The sequence below is a fragment of the Amblyomma americanum genome, chromosome 11 (genome assembly GCF_052857255.1).
Source record: "Amblyomma americanum isolate KBUSLIRL-KWMA chromosome 11, ASM5285725v1, whole genome shotgun sequence".
In the NCBI taxonomy this organism is placed as follows: domain Eukaryota; kingdom Metazoa; phylum Arthropoda; class Arachnida; order Ixodida; family Ixodidae; genus Amblyomma; species Amblyomma americanum.
The window spans coordinates 53663038-53675977 of record NC_135507.1 but is presented as its reverse complement, the minus strand read 5'-3'; the positions used below and the strand labels follow the sequence as shown (position 1 = coordinate 53675977).

Here is a 12940-nt window from a genome sequence, read left to right as displayed (position 1 = left end):
GGGTAGGGAAAGAAATTGTATCACTAACGAGCGGGCCACTTTGTGACCGCGGCTACGACGGGCGCCCGGTCACGAAATGCGCGCTTGTCGTGAGGGGAGCACCAATTGCAGCCACGCTCATTCTGTGCCTACACTGGGGCCAAGGATGTCCGAAGACCGCGCAGTTCAGAGCGCTTCAACACGCGTGCACGACATGGGAACGAGACGTGAGTGCCTTTCTGGTCGTGGGCACGAGTTAAGTTCAAAGTCGGTTCTCCCTTACGAAGAACACCCGCCGCGGTGGCTCAGTGGTTAGGGCGCTCCACTACTGATCCGGAGTTCCCGGGTTCGAACCCGAACGCGGCGGCTGCGTTTTTATGGAGGCAAAACGCTAAGGCGCCCGTGTGCTGTGCGATGTCAGTGCACGTTTAAAGATCCCCAGGCGGTCGAAATTATTCCGGAGCCCCCCACTACGGCACTTCTTTCTTCCTTTCTTCTTTCACTCCCTCCTTTATCCCTTTCCTTACGGCGCGCTTCAGGTGTCCAACGATATATGAGACAGATACTGCGCCATTTCCTTTCCCCAAATAAACCAGTTATTTTTATTACGAAGAACCGACCGCGGCGGCTGCATTTTTATGGAGGAAAAACGCTAAGGCGCCCGCGTGCTGTGCGATGTCAGTGCACGTTAAATATTCCCAGGTGGTCGAAATTATTCCGGAGCCCTCCACTACGGCACCTCTTTCTTCCTTTCTTCTTTCACTCCGTCCCTTATCCCTTCCCTTGTGGCGCGGTTCAGGTGTCCAACGATATATGAGACAGATACTGCGCCATTCCCTTTCCCCAAAAAACCAATTATTAAGAAAGAAAAGCCTCGAAGCCACTGCGTGTAGTACAGCGCTGCCCGCGCACCGTATCAGGGAGGCGTATAGTTTCGTTTTTGCGAAGAACGTGCAGGAAGAGCGAGCAGCTTGATCGATCTCTTCGCTAATTTCTCATTCCCACGAGAGAATGAGGAAGCCAACCTGGAGACAAGAAAAAGGGGGGAAAATGCCTCTTTCCCACACCGCAGGCAGAGGCGCGGCATCGGCGTTAGCGATGACGTGATCGCGCTTAAACGCTTCGCTGCATGCCCCGCATTCAGCGTGGCTGCGATAGTGTCGCAGCAGTCTATGCTAGCAAGCAGAATAGTGTAGTCAGCGGGAGAATTCTGTTCTTTCTGCACCCCGCCAATTTTTTAATGGTATCCTATGTCCATGGATCGACCCGCCGGCCTGTCAACGGCTTATCACGGCAAGAAAGGGTGAAACAAGCGAAGCTGAGCGCTTGCGCTACACATGCGCTTATTCTCGATTGCTTCGTCGCTCCGTGCCGTTATGTGGCGCCGACAGGTCGGCGGGTGGATGGTCGCGCGATACCGTTAGAAAATTGGCACTGGCTTAGTTTGGTTAACCCTGGAATTCAGCGAAAACCAAGCATGCTTGCTAAGCGTCTGAGGCTCGTCCATGGCAGCTCCGCTATACCCTCGCTACAGCCGTTCTATATATACTCACACGACCACGTGGCTGTGACGTGGTATCACATGGTCTTACGACACCTCCATCGGATGTCATCACGGGCCTTCACATCACTCCATCGGATGTTGTTAAGGCCAAAGGTCATCCCAAAGGTCACCCATTGTCCAAGGTCAACTAAATGTCATGGGTCAAGTTCAGGGGTCAAGTTTTCGACACCACAACTGTACCACATATGGTCATACACGGCTATCCTTGGTTGGGCTGAAGGTCGTTCAAGCGCGTTGTGCTGCCTACCCGGAGACTGCTGCACATAGCGTTAGTGAAGCTTTGGTGGTAGTGGTTTTATTAAAAATAATAGTAAAAAGGAAGGAAAAGATTTTTGCTAGCCCCGGCATCTGTCATCGATACTGAAGCACCTGAGCTGGGGCAGCGGAAATAAAGGATAGCAGGCAGAATGGAGAAATGAAATGAAAGAGGTGAGGGGACAGGAAGAGAGGATAGGGGGAGAAGTAATATGTACAAACTATTTATACAACACGAAATGTCAGGTTCTGCGCGTGATTGGTTCATTTTACGCGCACAACCTGACACATTTCTTATTGTGTAAATAGTTTGTACAGTGAAGCTTTTCGGCTCAAAAGTTTTCATTCATTCATTCATTCATTCATTCATTCATTCATTCATTCATTCATTCATTCATTCATTCATTCATTCATTCCACCACACAGGGCTTTTAACGTGCACTGACATCGCACAGTACACGGGCCTCTAGCATTTCACTTCCATCAAAAGCTGCCGGGATAGAACCCGCATCTTTCTGGTCAGCAACCGAGCGCTATAACCACCGAGCCACCTCAGCGGGTTCTGAAAATGAAAATTGGTTTTCAGGAAAGGAAATGAAGCAGTAACTCTCACATGTATCGGTGGACACCCCGATCGCGCCCTAAGTGAAGGTATAAAAGAGGGAGTAAAAGAAGAAAGGAAGAAAGAGGTGCCGTAGTGGAGGGCTCCGCACACGGGCGCCTTTTGCGTTTCACATCCACCCGGGTTCGAACCCGACCGCGGCGGCTGCGTTTTTATGGAGAAAAAACGCTGAGGCGCCCGTGTGCTGTGCGATGTCAGTGCAGGTTAAAGATCCCCAGGTGGTCGAAATTATTCCGGAGCCCTCCGCTACGGCACCTCTTCTACCTTTCTTCTTTCACTCCCTCCTTTATCCCTTCCCTTACGGCGCGGTTCAGGTGTCCAACGATATATGAGACAGATACTGCGCCATTTCCTTTCCCCCCAAATCAATTCTTTCACTCCCACCTCCCTCCCTTCCGTTACGGCGCGGTTCCGGTATCCACAGACATATGGGAGACAATTACTGCGGAGTTTCCTTTCCTCAAAATCGAATTTTCATTTTAATCTCGAAGAACTGGCGACAGAGCACGGGTGCTTTCCTTTCCTTTCGAGGCTGGCATCTAAAGGCTTTCGCAGATTGTAGCGAGGGCTCCTTGCCAATGGAAGGGGGGGTGGGGGGGATCTGTTACTAAAGCAGCCGTCGTCTTCACTTCGGCGGACACTGCTGTTGCGACGCGCGTCTTTTGAAAATCTGTCCTTTCACATCTGACCCGCCGCGTTGGCTCAGTGGTTCGGGCGCACGGCTACTGATCCGGAGTACCCGGGTTGGAACCCTACCGCGGCGGCCATGTTTTGATGTAGGCGAAACGCTAAGGCGCCCATGTGCTGTGCTATGTCAGTGCCCGTTAAAGATCTCCAGGAGGTCGAAATTATTCCGGAGCCCTCCACTACCGCACCTGTTTCTTCCTTTCTTCTTTCACTAACTCCTTTATCCCTTCCCTTACGTTCAGGTGTCCGCCGATATGTGATACATATACTGCGTCATTTACTTTCCCCATAATAATAATAATAATTGTTTTTTAGGGAAAGAATGATGGCGCAATATGGCTCATATATTGTTGGACACCTGAACCGCGCCGTAAGGGAAAAGATAAAGGAGGGAGTGAAAGAAGAAAGGAAGAAAGAGGTGCCGTAGTGGAGGGCTCCGGAATAATTTCGACTACCTGGGGATCTTTAACGTGCAGTGACATCGCACAGCACACGGGCGCCTTAGCTTTTGCCGCCATAAAAACGCAGCCGCCGCGGTCGGGTTCGAACCCGGGAACTCCGGATCAGTAGTCGAGCACTCTAACCACATAGCCACCGCGGCGGGCATTCGTGGCCGTTCCCTAAGAAACAATTTTCATTTTTTCAATGATTGTGAAACAGTTCTATTTCGAGCCTGTAGGAAGGCTCGCGCATTTTCTTTTTTCTTTCTTCAATCGCAACAGCAACAATCTCAAGAAAACATGCTGCAACAGATGCATAGCGTAACATCCTGCGTGCCTTCGCAATATCAGCCGCAGCAGTTACGATTAATCTGCCAGCGTCGTAATGGCACATCAGACACGTTGCGGTAGGGTCTTGAGTAGCATTTACATGAATGCGACAGAAGTGGAGTCCAGTCCACTTTGAGGGAAAGTGCAAAGCAGTTGAGGAAGACAGTAGAGGACGAGTCGCGCCTTTCCTTCTCAAAAGCTGCTCTATCTAAATATCGACTCAAGACGCATTCGGTCGCCTTCTTGTAAACGTGGCTATGGGTGCAGCCAAGGCTGAACGTGGTGCTCTGAACGCTTCAGTTAAGCCGGAGGCTAGAGCCACAAACGTACGGCGGGCTGGAAAGAGGGTGAAAGCTCACAGGACGCTGCTCGATAACACAGCTCCTAAAAGTAACGTAGTATAAGAATGTATTAGCACAACTCCGTGCGAACACATTCCCCGCGCCATAAAGAACTCGTGCAAGCCATCCCAAACACAATCATCACGCTCTCATTCGTGGCCAGCAGCATTCAAAGAACTTGCAACAACTGGAAAACGAATTGTGGATCACCCAGCGCTGATTAACCGCTGTGTGTGTAATCAGCGTTCAGTTTTTTTCCTCAGGTCGTCAGTGCCACAAATCATCATGTGGCAGTAATCACACCCTTTCTACTCTCATAATTACTTCATTCAACCTTGAACAGAATTATAACGCATGCAGAGACAGACAGACACACACAGATGCACACACATAAGCACTCTTGTACAAAATTACGTTAAGCACACACACACAAAAAAACCTCCACTCTATATACATGTTGGAAAAGTCAGATGCCGTATACGCGGCGGGTGTTCTCTCTAACCACTGCGACAATCTCTTCCACGGGCTCTTCCCGGATGCGCGCCAACTGATGTGCCACGTGGACGACCATGCCTGGATGGGAGCACGGGAGCCTGGCTTCCTCTTGCGCGGGAAGCAAGTCCGGCGCACTCGTCTCAAAGACCACTCGCTCTAACGGAACATTTCGGGCAGCCTCAATGAGTGCCTCGTTGCCGGGGAAGCCCAGCGCCGGCGTAAGCCCAAGACACAAGCGGGGGAAGGAATCCAGCCAGAACTTTGCTTCAGGCCAGCTTGCCGTAAAGCCTTGCAAATGTATTGGGTGGTCCGGCCCAACTCGCTCCCGGATTAGACGCACTGTCTCGTGCGTAGCCAAGCGGCTATGAAGTATGACGGGAAGGCTCCGCTGCCTGGCCAGAGTCAACTGTCTCCTGAAGATTCGCTTCTGGTCCATCAGTGCGTCCCTCCAGTCTTTCGAACAATCAATACCGATCTTCCCAATGGCAATCACTGAGTCGCAACCCAGGGCGTGAACCAGCAATTGGTCAACCGCGTCCGTGTACTGCACCGCTTTAGACGGTGGCCATCCGAAAGATCCCCAGATGCAATCTTCTTGCAAAAGCTTCTGCCACTTATACTGCAGAACTCCAGCTGGGTCGCTGAAGTTAGCGATGCAACCATCGTAGCAATATGGAAACGTACTGCGGTGGGTAAGACGGAATTCTGCGAAACTGCTCTTGTGGTTGGACAACTTGAAGACGTGCTGGAGATCGCAGAACGAGTCCACGACCCCAGGGTGCCAGGTGTCAGTGTAGGGCGGCACTCTTTTTTCCGAACATTCCATGGCGATGCAAGGAACCCTGCTGATAACAGCCAATAGTTCGAATCGGCGCCTAGATGTCGGTGGACGCCTAGCTGGTTCAATACCGGAGCAGACAAGCAATCTGGAAATAAGCCTTTAAGAACAGGAGGCTGGTTCTTCTTTGTCGTCGTTGGCAGTCGTAATTGGTGGCGCGTGCCATGCGCTTAGGAGCAATAAATGTTTTTCTACTTAGAATTTTTTTGTCATGGTTGGTGCCTTGAAGGGTAACTGCATCACTTTTCGAGAATTTCGCCATATTCAAGGGTGCAAATCTATACAGGCTGCAGGTGAAGCATGCCAAGTGTTTTTGCGCTGGCGCTCAAGATAGTGACGTAATCGACTACTTAATTTTGCGCTTCTCCTAAGAGCAACGAAGCAGTGCGGGGAAGTTCGGTGTGACGTCACGGAATTATTATTATTATCAAATTGCGCTGCCTCCTGCCATACCCTGCCGTGCCTCGTTGGATGCTCCAAACAACGTTCAGCGATCTCTGGCTTCGGTGGCATTGGCTTTTTCTTTCAAAGCAAGCATTTGTGCGTTGGAAATGTACCTGTACCTTCGATGACGTCACCATGCCACCCCAACCCCCCCATCTGGCGCTGTCTGTGCTGAGAAGCTTGAAGGCCGTCTCGATTTTAATCGGCAATTACGTCACCGTTTCGACCGCTTTAAAGTAGTGAGGATATCAAATTTTTGTGGCATCTTTTCTTCTCTACAATGATACAAAAGACAATACTACGCATGGATCACCCTGTAATATTCGCCTACGACCGCTAAATAATTTATAATCGACTTTTTTTTGTCATGCTGTTTTGGTTTCGGATTCAACAGACAAACGATGGCTGTGACGTCAGTGTGTGTTTTTGTCTCACGTGACGCATGGAAAAACGTCCATATATCGTTGCTTGATCGTTTTAATTTACTGCAGGGCTGAAACTAGCCTTCCTCAAGAGCCGCAATTACAACAAATGTCGAAGCGGCGATTCTACTGCAGTTTTTTCATGCCTCGCGTGACGTGTAAGCACGTCACAGCCCTCATTCGGCTGTTGAGACCGAAACCGAAACAGCACGAGAAAGAAATGCGATTATAAATTACTTAGCGGTCCTAGGAGAATACCAAGACGGTAATACAGGTATCGTAATGCCTTACGCATCATTAAAAACAAGAAACCCAAAAGTTAGTGGTCTATGCGTCCATTTCTAAAACCTATGCAGTTGCCCTAAGTATCGGATTTCGTTGGATTGCCCTGCCGGCGTGACCCTGCATATCGGGGGGCGCTGTGTTTCTGGGTCAACTGGTCAGCGTGGCCTCCCACTTCGTGCAGAGCAATTTGCGATGCTCAACGGCAGTTTTGAACATGCAGTGGTTAAAGTTAAGTTGAGCTCAAAAGGACAAATTCAGTTGGCCTGCGTCGAAAGCTTATCCTGTTCTGGTGAGAGAGTGGCTGCTTTCACTGCACACGGAGATTTCACAAGCTAGGGTGAGTGCAGAGGGAGACAACATGCGTGTCTCTACGAATTACAGCAGCATGCGCCGTGACGTAACGGATTTAGAGAGATTCTCTTGGAAGAAGCTTTGAGATGTGCTCTTGAGAGGCGTTTTCGAGGGGAAGGAGGAGGAGGGGGAGGTAAGGCAGGGAGGTTAACCATACGAAAGGGGGAAGATGAGAGCGTTTACTGAGACGTGGTTGCGAGGGTCGCTATGATAGAAAATTTTCTAAGGACAAATGCTTCACGTACCTGTTTATGTTCTGCTACTACAAGGGCAGGCTTTATTTTTAAATTTTTTTTCTCAGCACTGCTGTCTCAACGATGAGACATTGTACGGTGGGCGTGCTAATAATAGTAAAAGAAAAACTATAATGCGCACAATTCAATATAAAAGGCTATAAATAACAAAGCAGGTGCAAATTTAAGTTCTGACAAATTTTGGCATCGGCTGCGGACGAAAGAAGCGGGTTCGATCCTGGCCGCGGCAGTCGCACTTTATCACGAGCAGCAGCCTGACTACACCCACTGCAGAGCAAATGCCTCTCCCATGTCCCTCCCTTTAACCCTGTCCTTTGCCACCTGTGGCCACCCTATGCCTGCAAACTTGTTAATCTCATCCGCCCACGTAACATTCTGCCGGCCCCTGCTACGCTCGCCTTCTCTTGGAATTCACTACGTTGCCCTTAAGCACCAGCTGTTATCTCGCTTTCGCATTATACATGCCTTTCCCAAAGCCCGTGTGCTGTGCGATGTCAGTGCGCGTTAAAGATCCCCAGGTGGTCAAAATTATTCCGGAGCCCTCCACTATGGCACCTCTTTCTTCTTTCGCTACCTCCTTTATCCCTTCCCTTACGGCGCGGTTCAGGTGTCCAACGATATATAAGACAGATACTGCACCATTTCCTTTCCCCCCCCAAAAAACCAATTAATATTATTTTTATTATTACTCCTGATTTCGACTGGGATGTCATTAACTCGCGTTTGTTCCCCCACCGACTCTGCCCGCTTCTGTCTGACGCGTGTGTGTTGTTAGAGCGCACTCGACAGCAGTTAAAGTGCATAAGCCAGTCTCCAATAGCGTATTGTTCTTCGCGCGCCTTCGGAGAGGCCTCTCGGCTCGCGACTTACGAGTCTCGTGCAGAGTTTCGAGTTGGCTTCGCAATACGGGACACGTGTAGAACGCGGGGGGTGGGGGTAGAGAAAGAAACCGTATCACTAACGAGCGGGCCACTTTGTGACCGCTCCTACGACGGCCGCCCGGTCACGAAATGCGCGCTTGTCGTGAGGGGAGCACCAATTGCAGCCACGCTCATTCTGTGCCTACACTGGGGCCAAGGATGTCCGAAGACCGCGCAGTTCAGAGCGCTTCAACACGCGTGCACGACATGGGAACGAGACGTGAGTGATTTTCTGGTCGGGGGCTGGAGTTAAGTTCAAAGTCGGTTCTCCCTTACGAAGAAGACCCGCCGCGGTGGCTCAGTGATTAGGGCGCTCGACTACTGATCCGGAGTACCCGGGCTCGAACCCCCCTGCGGCGGCTCCGTTTTTATGGAGGAAAAACGCTAAGGCGCCCGTGTGCTGTGCGATGTCAGTGCACGCTGAAGATCCCCAGGCGGTCGAAATTATTCCGGAGCCCTCCACTACGCACTTTTTTCTTCCTTTCTTCTTTCACTCCCTCCTTGATCCCTTTTCTTATGGCGCGGTTCAGGTGTCCAACGATATGTGAGACAGATACTGCGCCATTTCCTTTCCCCAAATAAACCAATTATTATTATTATGACGAAGAACCCGACCGCGGCGGCTGCGTATTTATGGAGGCAAAAGGCTAAGGCGCCCGTGTGCTGTGCGATGTCAGTGCACGTTAAAGATCCCCAGGTGATCGAAATTATTCCGGAGCCCTCCACTACAGCACCTGTCTCTTCCTTTCTCCTTTCACTCCCTCCTTTATACCTTCCCTTACGGCGCGGTTCAGGTGTCCTACGATATATGAGACAGATACTGTGCCATTTCCTTTCCCCCAAAACCAATTATTATTATTATTATTACTACTATTATTATTAATAATATTATTACGAAGAACGGCCTCTTTCAGTGTTCCCAGCTGAATACAACGCACTGGCGCGCACGGCTCTTTGATTGTGCCAGTTTGGAAGCAGTTTGTAAGTCGAGAATCGTCCAGCCATTGTTTCTTTTAACGCGAGAGCGTTAGTGCACTAATGTCGGGAAAAAACAATTTGTCCGGCTTTTGCTTCGGCGTGGGCGACTGTTCGAATCCTCGCAGCCGGAAGTGCCGGACACTCCTGGATGGACCACATAGGTCACGTGACCTTGGGGCTGCTTCACAGCCTGCCCAACGGACTGTGAGCAAACTGATGATTGACAGTGCTAGGTGACAATTACAGTAATAGTTCAGTTGCGGAGCTTTGCTCGGGAAGAGGAACCTGGGTTTCACAGGCTATGGAGGCAAAACGCTAAGGCGCCCGTGGGCTGTGCGATGTCAGTGCACGTTAAAGATCCCCAGGTGGTCGAGATCATTCCGGAGCCCTCCACTACGGCAGCTCTTTCTCCTTTCACTCACTCCTTTATCCCTTCCCTTACGGCGCGGTTCGGGTGTCCAACGATATATGAGACAGATACTGCGCCATTTCCTTTCCCCAAAAACCAATTATTATTATTATTATTATTATTCACAGGCCCCGCTGGCGGCAGCACCTGCCATCGCAGGGCAGTGGCGCATCGCTTAACCTCTGCACCATTGCGCCAGGAGGGGTATGAGGACTCCCAGGGATCTATGAATGTGAAGTCAACGATGACCAGTTCGGTATATATGGGCATTAAGCGATTAACGTTATCGCGTCATACCCTTAAGGCGTATCTTAAGCATTTCCTCCAATTTTTTTCTATTTGTTTAGGCGCAAGGCGACACACGTCGATGCCATTTATCAGTTGTCGAGCCACCTATTGCCATCGATTTTAACTACAAAGCTGCGCTAAGCATTCTTCATAAGCACCACAATTTGTGGAGGAACCTGGGGTTCTCAAAATTTCTAATTGATCAGTGTGATCTGTTCTGAAATACAGGGAGCATAGGGAGCTCAGAAAGAGCTTTGACTAAGGTGAGGCCATTTGTGCTATGTTGTCCAAAATCACTCGCTTTCACATTTTCTAGCCGTTATCAGTGGCCGCTGCTGTACGGAGTAGGAAATCAAGGAACGTTGAACGGTTGGATGATGAGCTGCCAATGCAAGGTGGGGTATCGTCAGTCATGGTGAACATCTGGGGTAGTTTAAGGCTCAAGGAGTTTCACTTTGAGAGGCATTTAGTGGGAGTGCTCATTGATAAGGCGTTGTTGCGTAAATCACAGCTGGCCTCTTACAAGCGTTCTCAATACGCAGAGAAGCGGGCGACTTTCACCTGTGCGGTGTATCGCGTAAAGTTGGATCACAGCTGTGGCGTAAACTGTTATAGTTGACACGCTGTAATCTCATATAATGATCATGCAGAGTTTGGTTCCTGATTTTTCGCTTCGTTCATTTTTTTTTTCGCATTACGGGGTTAACCTACTTGCCGAGGCGAGTACCTTTATATGCTCCTTATTTTGGACCAACAAATCACAAGACCTCGGACTATTTGTCGCACCTAGGTTACGGCACCAGTTGGGCAGCATCTTTCCGCCGGAGTTCCTCTATAAATAATTTCGAGGAACAGAATCAGCTGCGGCAGCAGCGGCGGTGGCGGCGATAGAGTATCCAGCACAGCACAGCGCGCGGTCTCTCGTTCCTCGGAAAGAGATAGGCATCTAATAGGGCCACGCGCCGTGCCGGCCTTGTGTGTCTGAGGAGGGGGAGGGGGGCTCGCTTTGCCGGCTTTTAACGCGACTCCCGCGAGCGGCTCGCCCTCCTCTCTAGGGAACCGTTCCACCGCGAAGGAGCAGCAACAGCAGCAATGGACGGGCGCGGTACACAATGCGGTCTCCACTAGCAGGACGACGAAGCGCCGGCCCAGCTGCCACAGGAGGGGGGGACAGAGGTCGTCGGCTGTGCCGGTGGCGTAATTACTCCCCGCTACCGGCGGACTGGCTGCCGTCAGCCCGACGCCGCGCCACCTCGCCTTTCCTTCTTCTGAGTCACGGGAGAAAAGAAACACGGAGAAGGAGCCGAAAAACAAACAAAAAGAATGGGACATAGCAGACGCCGGGACAGCACCGTCACTGCGCGGTCGGCTCTCAACGCCTGCCGCCGTGTGTATAAAGGGAAGGAAGAAGAGGCGTGAAGGCGGAGGAAAGCGAATGGAACGACTGTTGTCACTGGTGGTGCGCTTTTTTCACGCACACCCGCTCCCCTCAGAAGACGGGGCTGTCTTTTATGCGCAAGTGTGTGAAGGAAAGGAGGAGGGATGAGGATGACGAAGCCAGCAGAATAACTTCTCTCCACCACCTGCTATTATGTGCGTGCAGGCAGGTAGCCCCATGAAGGTGGAAAGAGAGAAGCTTTGTTTAAGCGCTGCATATGCTACTGTTTTGTTTAGAGGAGCCGTTATATTTAGAGCCCGGTAATACTTGTCATACTCTTTCTAGTCGACCAGCCGTGCACGGACCGAGTCCTCCCGGGAAATTCCGGCCCGTAGGCAACGTAACTGCAAGAATTTTCCTCCCTGCTGTAATTGCGTCTGTATACGGGAAGTGATAACAAGGATTCTGGGCAAACCTAAGCTTACGTAATTCGCACGTGCACTCGATCGAAGGGCCACAAATCAGACAAACGAGAACATTCCGCCCCCGGTTTCCGGATTATGTCGCCCTCTTCTCGTCAGAACGATAGCCTTGTACAGGTCCTGTTTATTGAAGCAGCCGCTCAAAATGTTTCAGGTGTTATCAGTGCTAGCACAGAATGCACATTACTACGCTCAAAAGGCAAGAAGCGACCTGAAGTTGCGAAGTTAATATGCCATGAGACTCTGCTATGAGACCAAGTCTGTCAGAAAAATTTGACGAAAGGTCGCACCTCCGAATTCACTAAAAATGGACCCACTGTGGACACGAGACCATATCAACAAATGAAAGTACTCACAAACTTACCCGCGAAAGTTCCTCGCTGTATGTAACAAGTAACGTATACAACCCATGCGAAAAGTGAGTGTCAAGACGCTAAGGATATACAATGCGCCTAAATCCTAACAATGCTCAGAGGTATACATTAGGATCATCGTTCCCTGTCTGTGCTGACCCCTAACAAAAGTGCACCAATATCATGCAAGTCATACTCTCTTCCGTTCATCACGGTACAGCAGGCATTACATACAAGGCAAAATTGTTTCCAGCATGATAGCCATAGGTGCTTATGCATAAAAAATTTCTGAGGGCACTTAAGTATGCTTACGTGCAGGAATGCGAAAGCATGGAGCTTTTTAGAACGCGTTTTTTTTTTCCACGGTGCCTGTAGGCATTGCATTTTTTCAGTTTTTATTTGTATTTATCTTTCCTGTTTCCTTTTTGTTTTTAATTTTTAGGTTATTTTTCTGAAGTTCTCATTTTTAGTTTTTTATCTTTCAACTAATTACCAATCCACGACTAATTAACTAATTACTCATGACCCATTAGTAATTGCCAAGGGTATATGGGTTATAGGAATTACACCATTGGTGACGTCATAGTGACAGATTTCGCGGACGGACGGACAGACAACGATGAGTCATTTAAGGCTTTCGCCTTAATAAAGCGGACGTAACTACTACACAAGCTTGTAAAAGAGGAAAGTTTGAATGGAGCGCCTGGGGTTATAATACCTCAAAAGAATACGTATAGTGACTACGGCTATGCCACACAGATAAAGGAAATAAGAAATCCTAATCTCTCTTACCTACTCCCTCTTGAGCAGACAAGGGTAGGAAAT

At 49.7% G+C, this 12940-nt stretch overlaps 1 protein-coding gene across 1 annotated transcript; it reads right to left on the bottom strand.

Annotated features, from left to right (window-relative positions):
• Positions 1-4684: 4684 nt before the first annotated feature.
• LOC144109631 (3'-5' RNA nuclease TATDN2-like) lies at positions 4685-5539 on the bottom strand. The gene has a single exon (XM_077642450.1). It carries the CDS (start codon positions 5537-5539, stop codon positions 4685-4687), a length of 855 nt encoding a protein of 284 aa, XP_077498576.1.
• Between the last annotated feature and the right edge of the window lie 7401 nt (positions 5540-12940).

What these genes read in the sequence shown, in the direction of transcription:
- LOC144109631 (XM_077642450.1), bottom strand. Translation starts at nt 5,539, where the DNA reads ATGGAATGTTCGGAAAAAAGAGTGCCGCCCTACACTGACACCTGGCAC.